A 23,311-nucleotide genomic window follows, 5' to 3' on the forward strand; every position below is an offset into this window, starting at 1 on the left:
ATCCCCCGGAGAATATTAAGGACTCTAGCCAAGGAAATTAGCAAGGGAAGAAGAGAGGGCAAGAGGGACAGACCAGGCCAAGGAATGCCGCTTGGGAAGCTGCGGGGCTGGGGGTGGGGGGTTTCCTTGGAAGCAGAACAATAGTTCCAAGTTACAGGAAAGGGAACATCTGGCCCTGGAAGGTGGGGGTTGGAGGAAGAAGCCTGGGCGAGGGGGACAAGGGGCTGCTCTGCACAGACCCAGCTCCTTACCGGTACTGCTTCTCCAGGCTCAACTGGTCAGTTGCATTATTTTTAAACCCCCTCTACTGCTGCCTCCCCCAGCTCTCCCCAGTTCCAACCCTGACCCAGAGAGCTGAGTCTGATTTGTAGCCTGGAAGACAAAGCCATGTAAGGTCTGTGGAAATCACTGCCGTCCTGCTTCAGGCCCGCCCCCCAAGCCTGGCCTGCCCCGCCCCCTCCCCAGCCTTCCCGTGTCCTTCCCACTCTCCCCACCCTCAGTATCCTGAGCGGCTGAACACTGGGAACCCCAGCCAGAGTCCAAGAGGCCCCCCACCCCCCGCCTCCCCTCCATATAGGATAAGAGAGATCTCACTCTGCTGACCTGAGAACACACATCTCTACTCTGGTTCACGGACAATGAACCAGAAGACCACTCTGGTGCTCCTCGCTCTAGCCGTCATCACCATTTTTGCCTTGGTGTGTGTCCTACTAGCCGGCAGGGGAGGAGATGGGGGTGAACCCGGCCAAGCTCCTCACTGTCCCTCCGTGTCCCCCAGTGCCCAGCCCTGGACACACCCCGGCCAGAGCCAGCTGTTTGCAGACCTGAGCCGAGAGGAGCTGACAGCTGTGACGAGCTTCCTGACCCAGCAGCTAGGGCCAGGCCTGGTGGATGCAGCCCAGGCCCGCCCCTCGGACAACTGCATCTTCTCGGTGGAGCTGCACCTGCCCCCCAAGGCCGCCGCCCTAGCCCACCTGGACAAGGGGAGCCCCCCACCTGCCCGGGAGGCACTGGCCATCATCTTCTTCGGCGGACAGCCTCAGCCCAACGTGAGTGAGCTGGTGGTGGGGCCTCTGCCACGGCCCTCCTACCTGCGGGATGTGACGGTGGAGCGTTACGGGGGCCCCCTCCCCTACCACCGCCGCCCCGTGTTGCTCCGAGAGTACCTGGACATAGACCGGCTGATCTTCGACAGAGAGCTGCCCCAGGCTGCCGGCCTCCTCCACCACTGCTGCTTCTACCAGCGCCAAGGACAGAACCTGGTGACAATGACCACGGCTCCCCGAGGTCTACAGTCAGGGGACCGGGCCACCTGGTTTGGCCTCTACTACAACATCTCGGGGGCCGGGTTTTTCTTGCACCCCGTGGGGTTGGAGTTGCTGGTAGACCACAAGGCTCTGGACCCTGCCCGCTGGACCATCCAGAAGGTGTTCTTTCAAGGCCGCTACTATGAGAGTTTGGCCCAGCTGGAGGACCAGTTTGAGGCAGGCCTGGTGAACGTGGTGCTGGTCCCAGACAATGGCACAGGTGGGTCCTGGTCCCTCAAGCCCCAGGGGCCCCCCGGTCCGCCGCCTCCTCTGCAGTTCTATCCCCAGGGCCCCCGCTTCGGTGTCCAGGGGAGTCGAGTGACCTCCTCATTGTGGACTTTCTCCTTTGGCCTTGGAGCTTTCAGTGGCCCCAGGATCTTTGACATTCGCTTCCAGGGAGAACGACTAGCTTATGAGATCAGCCTCCAGGAGGCCTTGGCTGTCTATGGTGGAAATTCCCCTGCAGCAATGCTGACCCACTATATGGACGGCGGCTTTGGCATGGGCAAGTACTCCACTCCCCTGACCCGGGGGGTGGACTGTCCCTACGGGGCCACCTACGTGGACTGGCACCTCCTTCTGGAATCACACACCCCCAAGACAATACACGATGCCATTTGCATATTTGAACAGAACCAGGGCCTCCCCCTGAGACGACATCACTCAAATTTCTACTCCCACTATTTTGGGGGACTTGCAGAGACCGTGCTGGTGGTCAGATCTGTGTCGACCATGCTCAACTATGACTACGTGTGGGATATGGTCTTCCACCCCAATGGGGCCATAGAGGTCCGACTCCACGCCACCGGCTACATCAGTTCAGCCTTCCTCTTTGGTGCCGCCCGAAGGTACGGGAACCGGGTTGGGGAGCACACGCTGGGCACGGTCCACACCCACAGCGCCCACTTCAAGGTGGATCTGGATGTAGGAGGTAAGACATCCCTGGGGAAGCAAGGACTCCTGAAAAGGTATCTCTTTGCTTTGGGGTTTGTGGACGTTATCCAGGAAAGGACGAGTTGAGCGGGAAGGTTGGCTGCTGCATTTTCTTTTGCTCCCAGCTCACTGGCTGGGTACAGAGCTGCCACCCTTCCCCTCCACATGACCTCATCAGTAAATCTTGAGAAATGGCAAAGCTCGGGGAGGAGGAAGGATCTGGGCTCACAAGATCCCCTTTGCCCTCGTCCCCCTCTTGTTCTCACAGAGGCCCCACTTCAGGGAGGCGGCCATGTTTCGTAGTTCATTCCTCTGTGTCTGGCCTGTGGCGCCGAGGTTTTGGAGGACCTGTTTGCCTCTTGCCGAGTTCCTGGCACACGCACACTGGTCATATAGCCCCAGGTTATACGTTTCCTTTGGGAGTGAGCCCCCCTCTTTCTGGGTACCATACCCTTAAATGCAAAGTGATAGAGTGGGTGCTGTGGGATGTTCCGATAGCTCCTGGGGTTGGTGGTCACACAGAGACACACATAATGTCTTGGAGTCCGTCTCCTAGCTTTGAGTCCACCACCCATTTTATTCTGGTCTGTCTGAGATGAGTCAAAGCCTTGCTGGGCCGGCCTTCTCTCTGCCCCTTCCACTCTTCTCCCTCTCAGATCCAGGGGCCACCTGCCCGCCCTGCCAGCTTGCTGCCCCGTCTGGCTCCAACTTTCCTAGAAGGCCCTTCCCCTCAGAGCGCAGCTCCAGCCTGCCCTTCAGCTCCCCCACCCCCTACTCCAGTGTGGCCTTAGCCAGGCCCACACCCTTCCCTGTCCCCGGAGTGCCACAGGTCAGTCAGGCTTCCTGCTTTTGCTCCTGTGTCGCCCCCTCCTAGAACACCCAGCTGGGTCATCTTTCAAGCCTGAAAGGCACCCAGGAAGGCCTGCCTGCACCTGTATTCCTGTGACCTTGGACCTTGAATGTGCTCCTCTCACACTGGCCGCCTTTTAGGGCTTTACCTTCCACAGCCTCCGTGAGAGCAGGAGGAAGGGGATGGGGTTTCACTCCCCTGTGCCTCCCAGGGCTGAGCCTGGTCCTCTCCAGTGTGAAGGGTTAGTGAATTAGTCCCTGAAGAAATACTTTATAGGTCAATAGCTTTGGCTGAAAGACCAGAGGTTTCCTGGGGAGGAGGAAGGAAGCAGGGTCACACTCCATCCTGGGTTTCTCCTTGGCCCCACTCTGAGGCGGTGAGTGGCGGGGAGGGGACAGAGTCCAGAGGCAACAGGGCAGCTGCATGACTGGCCCTCCCTCCCCCCGACCTCCATCCCTCCCCTACAGGACTAGAGAACTGGGTCTGGGCTGAGGACATGACCTATGTCCCCATGGCGGTCCCCTGGAGCCCCGAGCACCAGGTGCAGAGGCTGCAGGTGACCCGGAAGCTGCTGGACACCGAGGAGCAGGCCTCCTTCCCCCCGGGAGGCGCCCGGCCCCGCTACGTGTACCTGGCCAGCAACCACAGCAACAAGTGGGGTCACCCGCGGGGCTACCGCATCCAGGTGCTCAGCTTTGCAGGGGAGCCGCTGCCCCAGAACAGCTCCTTGGCGAGAGCCTTCAGCTGGGGGAGGTGAGTGGTGGGGTGTCAGAGAGAAGCTGGGGGAGGAATGAGAGGGAAGGGCGTGTTGGGAGCTCGGTTCAAACCGTACTGGAGCAGAGGTGAGAGCTGCGTTAGGGTTTCCCAGTTATCGAAATGCAAGCTCTGGGCATGTGTTCCCGGTGCCGGGCGAAGGCCCGGGCGGGAGAACCCTTCCCCAATTTGGGTGTGGGGAGAGGCCATCCTGTGAGATGGCCGGGGAACAAACAGAAGAGTGTGGAAAGAGGTTGGCCCACCCACCCCGGGGGGCACCAGAGTCATTGTGTGAATGAGACGGGAAGCCCGGGGTCCATGCACTCAGCTCCCTTCCATCATCATAATCAGGCAGCAGGACGGGGTTAGTGACCGTGGAGGCCTGACCAGTGCCTCCCTAGGTACGAGCTGGCCGTGACCCAGCGGAAGGAAGAGGAGCGCGGCAGCACCAGCATCTACAATCAGAACGACCCTTGGGCCCCCACCGTGGAGTTCGCTGACTTCATCAACAATGAGACCATTGCTGGAGAGGTCAGCTCCCCCCAGGAGGGTCCCGGGAGGGAGACCAGGGCACAGAGATGAACCCCACCTACAGGGGAAACCGTCTGGCCTCCCAAGGCCTAGAGCTGACTCCTGCCTTCCCGCATCTTTACCTGCTGAGGGAGACTTCCCAAGCTGGGAGCTCATTTGCTGAGACACTGGCCGAGGCCCCAGGGCTCAAGGAGGGCTGAAAGGCAGGCTCTCTTGTGTCTAACCCTTCGCTCGTATCTGGCTTGACTTCTGAGGGATTCATTTATGAATGTCAGCCTTTCCTGCCTCTTCAACCCTGATCTCCCGGCTCCGTCCTCATCTCAGCCGTAGATGGGGCGGGAGAGAGTGAGGGACAGGTGAGCTGGAATCGCCTGTGGGTGTCCTCCCTCTGGGGTGGGTTAGCCATCGGCGCTGGGATGGGAGATGTCAGAGGTAGAGGGCCCGGGCTGGGACAGGGAGGAGGGGTTTCTCCCAATATGCAACTGACTAGGCTTTGACTCCTGGGCAGGTAGGACAAACTGCTTAAAGATTTAAGATCCTTTCTCAGCTCGGGTCTTGATCTCAGCATTGTGAGTTCAAGGCCCACGCTGGTCTTCACTGTTGGGCTCCACGCTGGGTGTGGCGCCTTCTTTAAAAAAAAAAAAAAAAAAAAAAGACTTAAGATCCTTTTGAGGGAAAGTGGGCTAGTGAGCTAAATCCTCACATCCACAGCTGCTGTAGGAGGCAGGCCTGTCCCTCACGAAGCCAGGCCTCAGGATCCTCTTTCTTCTCCTCTGCCAGGACCTGGTGGCCTGGGTGACAGCTGGTTTCCTGCACATCCCACACGCGGAAGACGTTCCCAACACGGTGACTGTGGGGAACAGCGTGGGCTTCTTCCTCCGACCCTACAACTTCTTTGACCAGGACCCCTCCTTCGAGTCTGCGGACTCTGTCTATTTCCAGGGGGACCAGGATGCCGGGGCCTGCGAGATCAACCCCCTGGCTTGCCTTCCCCAGGCTGCTGCCTGTGCCCCAGACCTCCCCGCCTTCTCCCACGGGGGCTTCTCTCACAACTAAGGGGTCCCCGGGATGGGGAGTTGCCAGGGACCCCAGGGCCAGGCTGTGGGGAGAGGAGCAGTGGGCGCTGGGCCAGGCGGCCTGATGCCCTCTTTTCCTTTCTTCCTCCTGGAAGCTCCCCGCCTCCCCTTCCCCCCAGGCTCCCTCTCTATGGCCCTCCCTGACACCCCCTCCCTGCTGGGAGCATCCTGAGCCTGTGATGCCTGGCACTGGGGGAGGGGCAGAGATGCACCTGAGCTTTGTTGACCCCAGACCTGCTGGGTTCCTGTCCCAGAGAGAAGAATGGCCAGCTGATGCCCGGACGGATGGCCAAGCTTTTCCCAGAAGACTCCTGTTTTTTTTGCTTTCTGGTTTTCCCAAATCTTTTTAACCCATCTCCGAGCCTCCTCGCTTCCTCCCTTGGGGAGTGAGGATGGTGTTGTTGCACTGGGAATAGTGCTCTAGAAACCCTGGGATAGTCCCCTTGAAGCCCCAGGGCAGGGTTCCTGCCAGGCCAACACCTCCACGGATGAGCTAGAAGGGGTTCCTTAGCCCACATTCCTCTTACCCTTCTCACCCTCTCCCTTCCCCTGCCCACTGCCTCCTCTTCCTGTTCCTACTTGTTCTTATAGCCTGGGATTTCTCTCCCAGCCCTGGGAGGACGTTCCTCTGTCCCCATGCTCCCCTAGTCTTTATTTCTAACGTAGGTCTCTTCTCCTGGCTCTCTGTCCATGGAAGTCTCAGAATGCAGAGGACATCTAGTTTCAGAGGACAGCCCCGTCTGTCCCCCTGTGTCTGTCACAACTGGAGGCAGAGTGGTCCCCACCCCTGTCCCGGGGCAGGCTGTCGGTCCCGGAAGTTCTCTCCGTCCCCTTTGTATTCACCTGCTTTGCACCCTCTGGCAAAGGAGGGCCACACAGCAACAGCTCAAGTGAGCATTTGAGGTGGATCTGTGGGTACTGGGGTATTGAGGAGTGGTCATTCATGCCAGGGGTGTGAATGAGCCCATGTACTCCGCAGCAGCAGACCCTGACGGCACGTGGGCGCCAAGGGTGGGAAGCAGTGAGACCTTGGATCTCCAGGAGCCACCACTTGTAGCCATGCCAAGGAAATGGGGAGTGGCTCCCACCACGCCACCGTCCCTCAGGGGACCTGGGTGAGGGGTGGGTGTGCCCAAAGTGAGAGATTGCAAACCAGAGAAACATCCTTTCCCAGAGGACTCATGAACTAAATTGCCTCATGGTCTTACAACACAGTGCTGTGCAGCTCTAACAAGAAGGCTCTCTCTGTGTGTACTAATAGGGAGTGATGTTCCAGTGAAACGGCAAGGCACGGAAGTGTGGGTGGCGCACTTCTCCCTTGTGTGGTAGAAAGGAGGAAACTATAAATACATATTTACTTATATGTGCATATTCAGAAGAAACCAGTGATAACTGGTTGTTTTTTGCAGAAGGGAACTGGGAGGCGGGGATGGGGGAGGGAGGGTACTTAGCATTCTATACCCTTTTGTATATTTTGAATTTTGAGCCATGTGACTGTATTCCCTGTTCAAAATAAATAATAATAATAATAAAAAAACGGGCCCAAACAGGACCCGACTTTGTTTGTTATTTTGTTATTGACAAGTCTTTTAGGAAGGGGTGAAGGTAGGGGTGAGGTAAAGGGAATGAGGATATGGACCCAGGGACTCAGTTTGGTCAAGTTTCCGAGACCCAGAGAAACGGATGCAGCCTCTGCTAACTTCCCTGCCCTCTCTCCTACCCCTGTCCATCCCTGAAGACAATGTTAAGCCCCGGTTGAGCTCTCTCGCTTTCTGTCTCCATCTCTGTCTCTCTCTCTCTCTCTCTCGTTTCCTCTCGGCGTCTCTTAAAATCAGGGACAACAGGGAGCAATGGAGAGAGGGGACTTCTGCCTGCTGGGAGTCTGGGCCAGGTCAGGCAGTGACGTGTTGGAAAAAGGATTTGGGATTCCACTCCACTCCTGACCAGAAGGAGGTCCTAGGTAGGTCACAGAAGTTTCTGCTCCCTTCTGAGCTGCTCCAAGCCCAAGCTCACCTGTGGGTCAATGAAACAGTGGATGGGGACAAGTCAGAGAGCTGGAGAGATGGGGACAAGTCAGAGGATCCTAGTTTGGATCCTTCCGGGGAGGAACCCTGGAGCTAAGAGAACAGGGCAGGGACGGCCAGTTCAGTTACGGCATGGCCTGGGCAGGAGGCAGGAGGGGCAGAACACACTGAGGGAGAGGAGGGACTGGAGACTGGGACAGAGTAGAAAAGCGATGGATGCCATGGCCAGCTGTGACTCGAACGCTGACTTTGTATTTCCTCTCTCCCTGACCTGAGAAGTTTCTCTATTACATGCAGATCCATTGTCCACCTCGTGTGGCTCCTTCTTACGGCCAGCCGCAGGGCAGTCAGTGCCGGGGGAAGCCGGGGGAAATGGAGAGACGGAATGCTGGTGTCCGCCCCACTCCTTCCCATGTGAATCTCATGACCTTGAACCCCATGTCCACACCAAAGCACATGAATGCTCACCAGCTTTTGTCGGGAAATGTGACTGGGTGTGATTGTGTCTCTACGTCTCCCCAGGGGGACTACCACTCCTGCCCCAGCCTCAGATGAGAGGAGGCAGTAGGGACATGTGGACTGTTAGAACACCTGCCCAGCTGGGGTCAGGAGGGCTGCAAGGTGGACCCTCAGCCCCCTTCCCCAACCCAGTCTCTTCCTTCGACCACTGAGGCCAGCTTTAAGTGTTGGCCTCGTGTTTGTGACCCAGTGACAAGAGTGTATACTCACCAAGCATGTTAAGTTCTGAAGGAACCAGTGTCCCCAAAGCTAGACTCTTTAGGTCATGGGCTCCTTGCTCTAAGAGAAGCTGGACAAGGGGAGCCTAAGGCTTAGCTCAGAGGGCATAGCTGGGACTTCTCTAGAACACAGACACTAGAATGCTCTGGAAGGGGCACAACATGTATTCTCCTGCCTCTGCTTTCCCCTGGAAAGGGTTCCAGCCCCAAGTTAAAGAGGATTCCTTCATGCATTAGCAAAGATGTACAGCATGCCTTCTAAGGACCAGGCCCACACGAGGCACGAGGATACATTAGTGAATAAGACACATAGGTTTTGGGGGCACCTGGGTGGCTCAGTGGGTTAAAGCCTCTGCCTTCTGCTCAGGTCAGATCCCAGAGTCCTGGGATCGAGCCCCGCATCGGGCTCTCTGCTCGGTGGGGAGCCTGCTTCCTCCTCTCTCTCTCTGCCTGCCTCTCTGCCTACTTGTGATCTCTCTCTGTCAAATAAATAAATAAAATCTTAAAAAAAAAAAAAAAGACACACAGGTTTTGTCCTCGGAGGAGCGAGGCTAGTAAAGGACAGTTGCAGTCACGGCTGCGAGGAGAGGGGAGGAAGCCAAGAGCAGAGTCTAATCCTAGGGGCTGGGGAAGGCTTCCTGTGGGACAAAATGTCTAAACTGGGGACAAGGAGGACAATGGAGAGAACTTTCCAGGCTGGGGAAACAGCATGATCAAAGGCCAAGAGGTGACAAAGCAGCACCATCGAAGTACCCAAGTTCATTGCCAGGCATGTGGGCTATAAGGAGAGCCTGGAGGGACAAGCAGGGGACAGATGAGGCATGTTCCTACAAGCCCTAAAGAAAAATGTGGAGCCATGAAAGGATTTGGGGCAAGGGAGTAAGAAGAGTCAGATTTGCCTTTCAGGACATTCCCTCTTGCCCAGATACAAAGAAAGGAGTTGACAGAAGACCTGGCCTTGGGCAGTGAGTCAGAAGTAAGAACTGATGGTGGCCTGGACATCATGTCAGGCCCCAGGGCCCCGGGGAGGACTCCTCTGGGGAGTCTGGCCTCCTGTTTCAGAGAGCCCCCATCAGAATCCCACATCTGGGCTCCTCCCTCCTCCCACCTTCTGCTGAGGTTGCTGGGAAAGAGAGGTGGGATCTCTGGCCCCTGGCTGGGCTTTCTCCAAGCAGCCCATTACCTCCTGATTGGAAGAACATTATAGTTCATTTAATGGGATCGCTTGGGAAAGTCAGTTGCTGAAGAAAAATCCCACCCAACAATCAGGCTCTTCTGAAGTTGGTATGGTTATGTGATAATTGGTTAGATCATCCCTGTAGACTTTAAATAGTGCAAAGTGGGTTTGAAAAAAAATTAAACCCCCATAAAAGAGAAAGTAACTTGCCTACCCCTGACAGCATCTTTGACTGGGTTTGGCCATGAGGATGGGCTCAGTAATTTCACAGCCTCTATCTGGTTAAGGGGGAGCCCCGCCCTTCAGGCTCTTTCTAGAAGGTTCTCCTTCCGTTATCCATCCACTCTTCTGCTTGTATTTTCCCTCCCTCTCTCTTGACTGGTTCTTCTCCACTCTCATCTTGCCAAGCCTTCCACAGGAACCCTGAATCTCCTGGGCGGGGGGAGGTCTTTGCTCTGCCTGTGCCTTTGCAAAAACTCCTTCCTCCAAGGAGTGTCCTCCCGCAGTCACTCCTCCACCCACTGCCCTCCCTCTGCTGGCCCGCAGCCACAAACGCCGTGACAAAGGTCACCAGTGACTTCTAAATGCAAAATCAATGGGCCTTTCCAGCCGCCTACTTTCTGGATGGCTCAGTGACATTTGACCACATCGCCACCCCCTTCTTGAAATTCTCTGCCTTGACTTCCCCGCATTCTGACCCCTCCTCATCCGTATTTTGCTGCTTCTCATCTTCCACGCTGGTTCCTTTACCTCTGCTCCCCTACCAGCCCATATAGCCCCAAACTTAGGCTTTTTCCAGGACTCTGTCTTGGGTCTCCTGTCTTCTCTGTCCCAAAGTCCTCTGCCGGCGATCTCGGCCTCTCTTACTTTAACTGCTAATGCTTGCTGTTGGCCCAAATCTGGATTCTAGAACATCTCTCCTACGCTCCAGACACAGAGTCAACTGCCTTATTTCTAGGCATCTCTACTGGGACTTCCCAGGAGCACCTCAAACTCAACTTTGTTCCCCCTTAAACTTGCTGCTCTGCAAGAACGTCCTTTCTAGTGAAAAGCCCAACAGGTCACAGGAAACCTTTGTGTCACCTAAGATACTGGGCTCATTCTCACCTACCCACACCCAATAAGGCACCCAGTCCCATCACCCCTGCCCTTAAACATCTCAGACTCTTGCCTTCTCCTCTGTCCTCAAGGTTGCTGGTCTCATCCTGGCCCTCTGCCTCTGGTCTGTCCCATACCCAGGTGCCCTTCCACACTGAAGCCAGAGCTATCTCCCTACAAAGCAGATCTGAGAGGAGCATGAGCTGTGCACACCAGGTGGGCCCGGCTGACCGCTCAGGGCCTCTGGGGCAGCAACTCCGCTGAGACACCGCGTTCTGGGGCCCAGTCTTCAGCCTGCAGACTGGGGGTGGACTCTGGCTCCCAGGGATAAACTCATCCCATTCATTGAGGCCAGGGCCACATTTATTCAAAGGGAAATATGACCCAAGGAGAGGAGCAGGGCTGTGGTCCTGCCTCCTGAGTAATTCTCCAAAAGGGCCACCTTTTCAGCAAGTTTTTAGGGTCTTTGACCTGACAGCTGGGAAGATTTGAATGAAATGATATCAGAGGGGACAATGTGACAGCAAGACACATCGGGAAGGTGTCAGGGGTTATATTCTGTTATATTCAAGCTCTCCCAGCAGCCAAGACAAAGGGTTCTCCCTGATCGTGACCCACCTTCCCATATGAGGGTCTGACAATACCTCACTAGAGCGAACATTTTTGACCTCTGCTTGGCAATACTGGTCAGAGAAACCCCACCCATCATAACAATGTGTTCTTAGCTGGGAGCTGAGACAGTAACTTCTCCAAGAGCCCAGACTGGAGCTCCCTGGCTGGCGTGCTGCCTTGTGGCCAGAGCTAACCCTCGACATTAGATCCTGGTCCCGCTTAGGCAACCCTCTCTGGTCCTTTCCCTCCTTGGGAACTTTGTGCTGTCATTCGATAAACTTTACTATCGCTGAATAAACTTTGCTTTGCCTCCCACCACTCCTGTCTGGTCGACCTCTTCATTCTTCAAAGCAGCATGACCAAGAACTGTGGTTACGGAAGGAAAAAATCCTGTAATACAGGGAGGAGAATAAATGGTTTATATTTGTGCGAAGGACAAAAATATGACTAAGCAAATCACAAAAGATCTACAGATAGCCAATAAACATATGAAAAGATGGTCAGCATCTCCAGTAAATATGAAATAATGTTTATAGTATATATATATATATACTATAGTATAGTATATAGTATATATACTATATTTATACTTTATTATTTACACTTTATTATTTTTTTTAAAGATTTATTTATTTGACAGAGAGAGATCACGAGTAGACAGAGAGGCAGGCAGAGAGAGAGAGAGAGAGAGAAGCAGGCTCCCCGCTGAGCAGAGAGCCCGATGCGGGACTCGATCCCAGGACCCCGAGATCATGACCTGAGTGGTACATGTTTCAAGTATATTCTATATATACTATATATAGTATATTCTATATATACTATATACTATATATACTATATATGTATATAGTTTCATATAGTAAATATGAAATAATGAGATACTATATTTTTACATGAACATTATCAAAAGAATTTTAAGATTGACAGTATCTGGAACCTGGGTGGCTCAGTCAGTTAAGCATCTGCCTTCAGCTCAGGTCACGATCCCAGGGTCCTGGAATCGAGCCCCACATTGGACTCCTTGTTCAGCAGGAGGCCTGCTTCTCCCTCTCTCACTACCCCCTGCTTGTGTGTGCTCTCTCTTGTCAAATAAATAGATAATCTTTTTTTTTTTTTAAGTCAATAGTATCTTGTGGGGCGCCTGGGTGGCTCAGTGGGTTGAGCCGCTGCCTTCAGCTCAGGTCATGATCTCGGGGTCCTGGGACCGAGTCCCGCATCAGGCTCTCTGCTCAGCGGGGAGCCTGCTTCTCTCTCTCTCTCTCTCTCTCTCTCTGCCTGCCTCTCTGTCTACTCGTGATCTCTCTCTGTCAAATAAATAAATAAATCTTTAAAAAAAAATAATAAAGTCAATAGTATCTTGTAATGCCAGTGGTAAGAACAAAAACAAAACAAAAACAAAAGATTCTGGTACCTCATATTCTAAAGGCCGCATGGCCCGTTTCCTGCCTCCGTGGTAGTAATCCTATTGTCCCTGTCTTGATGCAAGTTCTCTAGTCCTTCATCTCCATGTTACTGCTCAGTGGATGGGATACTGGGTATGGCTTCTGCTCCCCAATACTCAGGGGTAGGTATTAAAGGTCATGTTTCTTTATGTCTATGTTAGGCAACAATCTTGGTGCCCTGGTACCTGGTTGGCGGGAAATTCAACAACATGTGCTCAACTTCAGGGTTAGGGAAGACTGTAGTCTGGGATCTGGGCGGGGGGGGGGGGGCGGTCAGCCAGTCTTCAGGTGACAGCAGTCACTGCTGTTATGTTCGTTTTCTGCGGCCCCGAGACCAGCCTTGCTAGGGCAGTGAGTGGGCGACCTGCCCTGCGGGACGACGCACACCCGCTTTCTCCTGCGCCAACTCTCCCAGCTCTGAGATGCCTCGCCGTCCACCCGCAATTAGGACCTTGCTTGAAACACGTACCACACAAAACTTCCTGATCTGATCTCTTCTTCCCCCATTGGTCCCCACCTCACACCAAATACACAGACCTTTTGGCCCTTTCCTGCCCATGCCGGGCTGTCTCGAGTTTCTCTACATTTGAACCTTCTGTTTCCTTTGGCTGTCGTATCTTTCCTCTTCCCCACCACCTCCCCCACTGATGAATATATTCGGCCTGCAGGCTCAATCTAATGTCTTCCCAGGCAAATCTTCCTGGGCAGGTCCATGTTGGAAAGGATTCTCTCCCAGACTGATGAAGGAAGCATGTGCCCTCCGGGGAACCCTCAGTCTCTTCTTGTTCCCCTGGGGACCAGGCTGCCCAGGTGAGTGTGGCCTCCTCCCATTACCTGGCAGAGAAGGGAGGTGGCTTCCCCCTCTGCCTCTGCAATGTTTTCCTGGAAGTGGAGGGCTGTGGGCTTCTAATTAATTCCACAGCCAGTTTGCCAAGCCCCCTGACCTCTGACTTGGCCCATCAGTCTGACTTAAAGGGGAGACGAGGGGTTTTCTGTTACACTCTGCACCTGCCCCTCAATTTCTGACTGGCTCCACACCCTATGTACTGCCCTCCAGTGATCTAGGGTGCTCAGAGCCTCCCCACTGTAGATCTGGCTCCGGCTTCAGCCTCCCAGCTCCCCCCAGGTGCTCTGTGTTCTCAGCATTACTCTCGAGCCTGCTGGTAGGGGTGGGCAGGTGCGTTTCTCTCCCAAGCTCGTAGCCAGGAAAAAGATTCTACCTGGAGAGTGGAGGAAGAACCCAAGGACCGTCCCTTTCTGTTCCCGTTTCTTCTTCCTCTTGCCTCCCTCCAGCTGTATTGTTTCCAAAACCTACCCTTCCCCCAGCTTGGTTCCCCGACCCTGATCCTGAGTGTTTGATTTGGAACAAGGGGACAGAGGCTTACGTGGGCCACTTAAAGTCCAGGTTCCTACTTCAGCTCCACCTCCCGAGCTTTGTTTGACCCCTGGCGCCCTCCGGCTCCACCCCTACCTCCATCTGCCCTCGGCGGCTTATCGTTAATGTGCCCATCTCGCCTCCTGCCCAGCAGCACCACTCAGAGACCAGGACACTCCAGAGACCCAAAGACATCTTGCTCCCAGGTTCTGTCTTTTCTCTTTGTATTTCCCATCCTGCATAATGATTCAGGAGCCTAAGGACCGTCCACGAGACTTAACTATGGCTATCTTCATTATCTTGCCCCTGTGTAGTGTGCTGGTGACAGGCATGGGTGAAGGTGGGCGTGAGAAGGTAGTGGAAAGGGAAGGTGAACCTGGCCAGCCTCCCCGCTGCCCCTCCGTGTCCCCCAGCACCCAGCCCTGGACACACCCCAGCCAGAGCCAGCTGTTTGCAGACCTGAGCCGGGAGGAGCTGACAGCTGTGACGAGCTTCCTGACCCAGCAGCTAGGGCCAGGCCTGGTGGATGCAGCCCAGGCCCGCCCCTCAGACAACTGCATCTTCTCGGTGGAGATGCACCTGCCCCCCAAGGCCGCCGCCCTGGCCCATCTGGACAGGGGGAGCCCCCCACCTGCCCGGGAGGCACTGGCCATCGTCTTCTTCGGCGGACAGCCCCAGCCCAACGTGAGTGAGCTGGTGGTGGGGCCGCTGCCACGGCCCTCCTACCTGCGGGATGTGACGGTGGAGCGTTACGGGGGCCCCCTCCCCTACCACCGCCGCCCCGTGTTGCTCCGAGAGTACCTGGACATAGACCGGCTGATCTTCGACAGAGAGCTGCCCCAGGCTGCCGGCCTCCTCCACCACTGCTGCTTCTACCAGAGCCAAGGACAGAACCTGGTGACGATGAACACAGCTCCCCGAGGTCTACAGTCAGGGGACCGGGCCACCTGGTTTGGCCTCTACTACAACATCTCGGGGGCCGGGTTTTTCCTGCACCCCGTGGGGTTGGAGTTGCTGGTAGACCACAAGGCTCTGGACCCTGCCCGCTGGACCATCCAGAAGGTGTTCTTTCAAGGCCGCTACTATGAGAGTTTGGCCCAGCTGGAGGACCAGTTTGAGGCAGGCCTGGTGAACGTGGTGCTGGTCCCAGACAATGGCACAGGTGGGTCCTGGTCCCTCAAGCCCCAGGGGCCCCCCGGTCCGCCGCCTCCTCTGCAGTTCTATCCCCAGGGCCCCCGCTTCGGTGTCCAGGGGAGTCGAGTGACCTCCTCATTGTGGACTTTCTCCTTTGGCCTTGGAGCTTTCAGTGGCCCCAGGATCTTTGACATTCGCTTCCGGGGAGAACGACTAGCTTATGAGATCAGCCTCCAGGAGGCCTTGGCTGTCTATGGTGGAAATTCTCCTTCTGCTCTGCGAAGCCGGTACACAGATGGTGGATTTGGCTTGGGTCACTTCTCTTCAACCCTGACCCGGGGGGTGGACTGTCCCTATGGGGCCACCTACGTGGACTGGCACTTCCTTCTGGAATCACACACCCCCAAGACAATACACGATGCCATTTGTGTGTTTGAACAGAACCAGGGCCTCCCCCTGAGGCGACATCACTCAGATATCCACTCCCGCTATTTTGGGGGCCTTGCAGAGACAGTGCTAGTGGTCAGATCTGTGTCGACCATGCTCAACTATGACTACGTGTGGGATATGGTCTTCCACCCCAACGGGGCCATAGAGGTCCGACTCCACGCCACCGGCTACATCAGTTCAGCCTTCCTCTTTGGTGCCGCCCAAAGGTACGGGAACCGGGTTGGGGAGCACACGCTGGGCACGGTCCACACCCACAGCGCGCACTTCAAGGTGGATCTGGATGTAGGAGGTAAGACATCCCTGGGGAAGCAAGGATTCCGGCAGAGGGGACTGAGGTCTCCATGTCTTGCTTTAAGAATTGTCACTGAGGGGCGCCTGGGCAGCTCAGTGGGTTAAGCCTCTGCCTTCGGCTCAGGTCATGATCTCGGGGTCCTGGGATGGAGCCCCGCATCGGGCTCTCTGCTCAGCAGGGAGCTTGCTTCCCATCTCTCTCTCCGCCTGCCTCTCTGCCTACTTGTGATCTCTCTCTATCACATAAATAAATAAAATCTTTAAAAGAAAAAAAAAGAATTGTCACCGAAGGATTAAAAGATTACAAGTGGGACGCCTGGGTGGCTCAGTTGGTTAAGCAGCTGCCTTCGGCTCAGGTCATGATCCCAGCGTCCTGGGATCGAGTCCCACATCGGGCTCCTTGCTCCGCAGGGAGCCTGCTTCTCCCTCTGACTCTGTCTGCCACTCTGCCAGTGCTCGATCTCTCTCCCTCTCTGACAAATAAATAAAATCTAAAAAAAAAAAAAAAATTAAATAAAAATAAAAGATTACAAGTGAAAGTCAGGTTCCTCAGAGATTTTCACGCTTAGCAGATCAGTTATTCTCCCGTACTTAAGAAAAAAATTCTTCCATTTTTTTGGGCGCCTGGGTGGCTCAGTGGGTTAAGCCGCTGCCTTCGGCTCAGGTCATGATCTCAGGGTCCTGGGATCGAGTCCCGCATCGGGCTCTCTGCTCAGCGGGGAGCCTGCTTCCTTCTCTCTCTCTCTCTGCCTGCCTCTCAGTGTACTTGTGATTTCTCTCTGTCAAATAAATAAATAAAATCTTAAAAAAAAAATTCTTCCATATTTTTAAATATAGCATCTGCAATATTTAATAAATTATAACATTTGTTATATTGTATACTATCTGTATCATATACTGATGTAAATATTTTGAATTTTCATTATCAAAATTGGATCATAACATACATATATTTTGCCACTTCTGTTTTTTTCACATAACAATGTAGAATTCATGCAAACAACAAATAGTTACTGAGTGCTTTTTTTTTTTTTTTTACGAAAGGGAGCAGGGGGAGGGGCAGAGGAAGAGAGAGAATCTTCAACAGATTCTACAGCAGACACAGACCCCAAAGCAGGGCTCTATCTCACAACCCTGAGACCATGACCTGAGCTGAAATCAAGAGTCGGACACCTAACCGACTGGCCACTCCCGCATCCCATGAATGGGTATTTGTGCCAGTCACATCCCTAATGCAATTTAACAAATGAAACAACAACCCTGCTCTTGAGAGGCTTACATTCTAATGGAGGAGTGGGCAACATGTGGAGTGCCTTGAAAAATGTGTATGATAGAAATATTGTTATGCTTAACTGCTCTGTGCCTCAGTTTACCCAAGTGTAAAAATGGTGTAAGAGTGCATTCTTAGTAAGACTACTAGAGGATTAATGATGAGTACCTTAAAACAACATCTCTTTAAAAATATATGTTTATTTATTTATTTCCCTAATCTCTACACCCAGCATGGGACTCGAACTCACAGCCCCAAGATTGAGAGCCTCATGCTTTTCTGACTGAGCCAGCTAGGGGTCCCCAAAACAATTTCTCTTTTGAAATAATTTTAGACTGAAGAAAAGTTGCAGACATTGTCCAGTTCCCATATACCCTTCACCCAGCTCCCCCTAATCTTATATAACATCTTATATAATTGCAATATGGTGATCAAAACTGGGAGATTAATATTATTACAGTACTATTACCTAAATTACAGACCTTATTAGAGTTTTATTAGTTCTTCCATTAACTTTCTTTTTCCGTTCCAGGATCTAATCCAGGATCCCACACTGCATTTAGGTGACTTTTCTCCTTAGTTTTCTCCAATCTAAGACAGACAGCTCCTTGGGCTTTTCTTGTATTCCATGACCTTGACATTAGGGAAGATTTTGGTCATTATGTTGTACAGTGGCTCTCAAATTAGGTTTCTCTGTTATTTTCTCATGATAAGATTGAGATTGTACTTTTTTTTTTTTTTTTTTGCAAGAAAACCAGAGAGATGACATTATGCCCTTCTCAGTGCATCATATCAAGGGGTATATGAGGTTGATATGTCTTATTACTGGTGATGTTGACCTCAAGCACTTGGTTAAGATGGCGTTTTCTGACTTTCTCCATTTTACAAGTTAGTACTTTTCCCAGGCACCTGGGTGGTTCGGTCAGTTCAGCATCTGCCTTCAGCTCGGGTCAGGATCCTAGGGTCCTGGGGTCAAGCCCCATGTTGGGATCTCTGCAAGGCAGGGAGCCTGCTTCTCTCTCTCCTTCTGCCTATGACTCTGCCTGCTTGTGCTCTCTCTCTGTCAGATAAATAAGTATTTATTTATTTCTTTGACAGAGAGAGCAGGAACACAAGCAGAGGAGTGTTGGGGGTGCCCCAATAAATAAACTATTTTTTTTAAGTTAGTATTTTTCCACTGGCAGTTAATAAATATCTTGGGGTGGGGTGCCTGGGTGGCTCAGTGGGTTAAACCTCTGCCTTCAGCTGAGGTAATGATCTCAAGGTCCTGGGATCAAACCCCAAATCAGGCTCTCTGCTCAGAAGTGAGTCTGCTTCCCCCACTCTCTCTGCCTACCTCTCTGCCTATCTGTGATCTCTGTTTGTCAAGCAAATAAATAAAAACCTTAAGAAAATAAATATCCTGGGGCAATTACTTTGACGCTATACAAATATCCTATTTCTTTTCTTCTTAAATTCTTGCCTACTAATTTTTACCATCTGTTGGTAGACTTTTTTTTTTTGGCAAGAATTATTACTGCAACATTTCCCTACTGGTCATTTCAAATTTTTTTCTTTATCCTTTATTCATTATTAATTAATTAGAATTCTCCACAAGGATAAATTTTCCTCCATTGACATTGATTTATATATGCAATTATTTATAACCGCACAGATTCATGGATATTTATTTTATTCTAAGGGTTACAACAACCCAGCAGTTTCATTTATTCTGTTCCTCGCACTATCCCAGTATTGGCCATTGGGAGATGCTTCCAGTTGGTTCTTGTTCCTTTCAATATGCTGCCATCCTTTTTTGAGTGCTTCTTTTTTTTTTGGCACCATGGGATGTTCCTTTTTTTTTTTAATTCATTTGAGAGAGAGAGAGACACCCAGGTGCCCCAAGATGTTCCAGTTTGAGCTTGTATTTTCCCTGCTCCAGCCCTGGAATCCAACCACTTCTCCAAGGAGCTCTGGCTCCTTTTTACTGGAGGATGCTCTTTAGAAACCAATCCCAGGGCACCCAGGGTGCTCAGTAGCACTGGGCTGTCATTGCTTTTAGGCTCGCTCCTTGGACTTCGCTAGAAAATCACGTTATGTATTCTACCTGGCACGCACATCTCTCTATCTCCACACCTAAACAAGGATGGCTCTTCAAGCTCTTTGAACTATGCCTGACACGTAGTGAGAAGTATTAACCATTGTTGCTGTCATTATGGTCCATATGAGCTCATTGTGTGGATGTTCCAGAAAGAACTGTTGGCCTTTAATTGTCACCTGTGGTGTGGACTGGGGGCAGTGAATCCCCAAAAGGAAAGCAAGATTCTACTGCTACTTTGGCATATGTTCCTTACTGCTCCTTGGTCTCAAGTCAAAGTTGACTCCCAACAGGGTACCTAGTTAGATTCTAATGAAAATCATTCAAAATTCCCGGAGCTCAAGGAACAGACTCTACCTTTGGCCCTGCTCTTAATTCCTCGCCAAGCACCAAATGATAGGAAGCACCATCAAGCTCCGGCAGCATTGGGCCCGGCTCTGATTTGCCTTCCCTCTGACTTGTCTGTCTGCTGTCTGCGTGTGGTGCACCCACTCTGTGTGGCTCTCCTCTGTGTGCTGCTGTGTGGGCAATGCAGAGCCAGAGTTAGACCAGGGTCCCCAGCATCACCACAGTGCTAACCTCCTGCCCTTGGTGACAAGCCTGAGCATGTTACTTAAATTCCCTAAGCCTCAGTTGTCCCATCTCTACAATGGGCACAAGGGTAGTTCCTCCTTCATAGGGCTGCAGTGTGAGTAAAGCACCAATACCCTGAATGTGAGCTACCGCTGTTATTATGGTCATGATAAGGCAGTTCCGGTGATGCTATGGGGTTTCATTCATGAGCCACAGACCCTTTCCTTGGGTCAAAAGGAATCAGACTCTGCACATGGCCTGCTAGGCTGCTCCAACCTCAGGGCAACCATCCTCCTTGGCCAGCCCTCAAAGGGATGAGGTCAGTGGAGGCCCGGTCACAAGGTGTCCGGGATTATTCCCAGAAATGACATCAGGCAGAAACACCATCACCAAATCTCTGGATTGGGGTATCTTGAGGAGAGGGAGGGAAGCAGGGACACACTCCATCCTGGGTTTCTCCTTGGCCCCACTCTGAGGTGGTGAGTGGCGGGGAGGGGACAGAGTCCAGAGGCAACAGGGCAGCTGATGACTGGCTCTCCCTCCCCCCTACCTCCATCCCTCCCCTACAGGACTAGAGAACTGGGTCTGGGCTGAGGACATGACCTTTGTCCCCACGGCGGTCCCCTGGAGCCCCGAGCACCAGGTGCAGAGGCTACAGGTGACCCGGAAGCTGCTGGAGACCGAGGAGCAGGCCTCCTTCCCCCTGGGAGGCGCCCGGCCCCGCTACGTGTACCTGGCCAGCAACCACAGCAACAAGTGGGGTCACCCGCGGGGCTACCGCATCCAGGTGCTCAGCTTTGCAGGGGAGCCGCTGCCCCAGAACAGCTCCTTGGAGAGAGCCTTCAGCTGGGGGAGGTGAGTGGTGGGGTGTCACGGCTGGAGGAGGTGAACTGTAAGACGGGCCCATGTGGCTGAGAAGCTACGTTGTCCTAACCTACCGCAGGTGTGCGTGCACATACACAATCACAAACGCCCACGCACAAACACACGCTCCTGTGGCCATAATCTTAGTGCCGCTCAAAATGAAGCCAGCCCACTGCACAGAGGGAGTGACGGAGAGCTCCGTGCTGAGTCAAACATGCTGAGATGTGGAAGGCGGCGTCCAGGCTGCGGGCACACGGGGCTGCACTGTGCCATTCTTTCAACTTTTCTGCATGTTTAAAATGTTCACAATGAAAGTCGGAGGAAAACACCAAGAGGAAGAGACGAACGTGGGTTGGAGGGAATATACTGTCCTCACACCCAGGCAGTCGACATCCTGGGATGGCCTGAGGATGGGAATCGGGCCCCGTCTGCACGCACGCATCCAGGGTGCGGGCTCAGATCTGGGTGGGCACGTGAGGATGCCATTCCCACCTGAGGTCTGAACGGTGCACCCGTGGATGTAGGAGATACGGGATATGGAACAAACTCCAGAACTCTGTGGGACAGAGAGACAGAAAGAGAACAAGTATACAGAGAATGATAATGAGGCTCGACACCGTGAGACCTTTGTGCTCATTTCCCCTGTGTGTTCCCTCTTCGGTGGGGCTTCGGGCAGTAGGACAGGTTGCTGACCTCATGCTCTAATCCAATCTTCCTAGGTACCAGCTGGCCGTGACCCAGCGGAAGGAAGAGGAGCGGGGCAGCACCAGCATCTACAATTTGAACGACCCTTGGTCTCCCACCGTGGACTTTGCTGACTTCATCAACAACGAGACCATCGCAGGGCAGGTGAGCTGAGAGGGAGGAGGGGAAGACAAGACGGGGAGGGAAGGGGAGCTAGGATGAGCCGCCTCATTCGCTCCTAAACTGGATTCCTTGGGGGTCTTTAGAACCTACTGGGAAAATCCTCACATCCACGGCTGCTGTAGGAGGCAGGCCTGTCCCTCACGAAGCCAGGCCTCAGGATCCTTTCTTCTCCTCTGCCAGGACCTGGTGGCCTGGGTGACAGCTGGTTTCCTGCACATCCCACACGCGGAAGACGTTCCCAACACGGTGACTGTGGGGAACAGCGTGGGCTTCTTCCTCCGACCCTACAACTTCTTTGACCAGGACCCCTCCTTTGAGTCTGCGGACTCTGTCTATTTCCAGGGGGACCAGGATGCCGGGGCCTGCGAGATCAACCCCCTGGCTTGCCTTCCCCAAGCTGCTGCCTGTGCCCCAGACCTCCCCGCCTTCTCCCACGGGGGCTTCTCTCACAACTAAGGGGTCCCCGGGATGGGGAGTGTGCCAGGGACCCCAGGGCCAGGCTGTGGGGAGAGGAGCAGTGGGCGCTGGGCCAGGCGGCCTGATGCCCTCTTTTCCTTTCTTCCTCCTGGAAGCTCCCCGCCTCCCCTTCCCCCCAGGCTCCCTCTCTATGGCCCTCCCTGACACCCCCTCCCTGCTGGGAGCATCCTGAGCCTGTGATGCCTGGCACTGGGGGAGGGGCAGAGATGCACCTGAGCTTTGTTGACCCCAGACCTGCTGGGTTCCTGTCCCAGAGAGAAGAATGGCCAGCTGATGCCCGGACGGATGGCCAAGCTTTTCCCAGAAGATTCCTGTTTCTTCTTTTTTTAATCTTACTTTTTTTTTTTTAACAAGATATAATTCGCATGCCATTAAATCGCACGTACATTAAACATGTACAAGTTAGGGGTTTTAAGTATATTTACAAAGTTGTGCAACCATCACCCTATCCGTGTCCAGAGCATTCTCAACACCTAAGAAAGAAACCCCGGACCTGTTAGCACTCTCTTTTCCCTCCAACCCCTTCCCGGCTCTAGGCAACCACTCAGCTTTCTGTCATTGGCAATTTTCTGATATTCTGGACATCTCGTATAAAGAGATTTGTAGAGTATGTGGTCTTCTGTGATTGGCTTTTTTCCATCAGCGTCACGTGTCTGAGGTGCGGACGTGTTGGAGCAGGTGTCCGTCCTTCGTTCCCTAATGGCTGAGCCCCGTTCCACCCCGGGGATAGACCACACTTTGTTCATCCGTTCTTTCCCTGACGGCCATTTGGCTTGTTTCCACTTCGTGGACAATGCCGCGGTGAACCTTCATGGACAAGCTCTTGTGCGGACAAACGTTTTTGTTTCTCTTCAGCACATCCAGGTGTGGAGCTGCTGGGGCGTACGGTCGCCTGAGGCTTAACCTTTTGAGGAATCACAGACTGTTGTCCAACATGACTGCGCCATTACTTATCCCTTCTTCTTTTTTTTATTGTGCTAAAACATACATTACACAAAATTTACAGTTTATAAAAACTGATCGTTTTTAGAGGTACACTTGAGTGTCATTAACATTCAGAAGCCTTCTGGGGCCTTCCCAGCTCCTCCTCTGTCCTTGGGTCTGGAATGAAGACGAGGCCTCCAGAGACCAGCTGTTCTCTCGAATACCAGGGCAGCGTCCCCACCAGGCCTGTGTCCTTCTTATTCCAGAACATTCCTTCTCCTCCCTGTGTTCCTCCTCCTCGTGCTACTTCAGCTTCTGCTCCCTGGCGTTTCCCTCCTCTCGGTACCTGAATAAAAATGTTCCTCCTGTCATCTTGTCATCTGTCTCCTCTGCCAAATGGTCTTCTGAGTTCCTGGCATGGATGGAGACCACAGGGAATATGCTTTTGAGATAGGATGGTCAAAGGACA

At 53.2% G+C, this 23,311-nt stretch overlaps 1 protein-coding gene across 5 annotated transcripts; it reads left to right on the forward strand.

Annotated features, from left to right (window-relative positions):
* Positions 1–475: 475 nt before the first annotated feature.
* AOC3 (amine oxidase copper containing 3) lies at positions 476–22,528 on the forward strand. 5 transcript variants are annotated; one of them, XM_032320248.1, is made up of 5 exons: positions 476–1,755; positions 15,306–15,788; positions 20,280–20,565; positions 21,294–21,423; positions 21,622–22,528. In XM_032320248.1, exons 1-5 carry the CDS (start codon positions 639–641, stop codon positions 21,895–21,897), a joined length of 2,292 nt encoding a protein of 763 aa, XP_032176139.1. In that variant the 5' UTR covers positions 476–638; the 3' UTR covers positions 21,898–22,528. The 5 variants fall into 5 exon arrangements, with proteins under 5 accessions (XP_032176139.1, XP_032176137.1, XP_032176141.1 ...); XM_032320245.1 differs by lacking the exon at positions 476–1,755 and adding an exon at positions 13,227–13,350 and having other exon boundaries at positions 14,230–15,788; XM_032320249.1 differs by lacking the exon at positions 476–1,755 and adding an exon at positions 13,976–14,121 and having other exon boundaries at positions 14,230–15,788.
* The last annotated feature ends 783 nt before the right edge of the window (positions 22,529–23,311 follow it).

The sequence above is a fragment of the Mustela erminea genome, chromosome 18 (assembly GCF_009829155.1).
Source record: "Mustela erminea isolate mMusErm1 chromosome 18, mMusErm1.Pri, whole genome shotgun sequence".
Classification (NCBI taxonomy): Eukaryota; Metazoa; Chordata; class Mammalia; order Carnivora; family Mustelidae; genus Mustela; species Mustela erminea.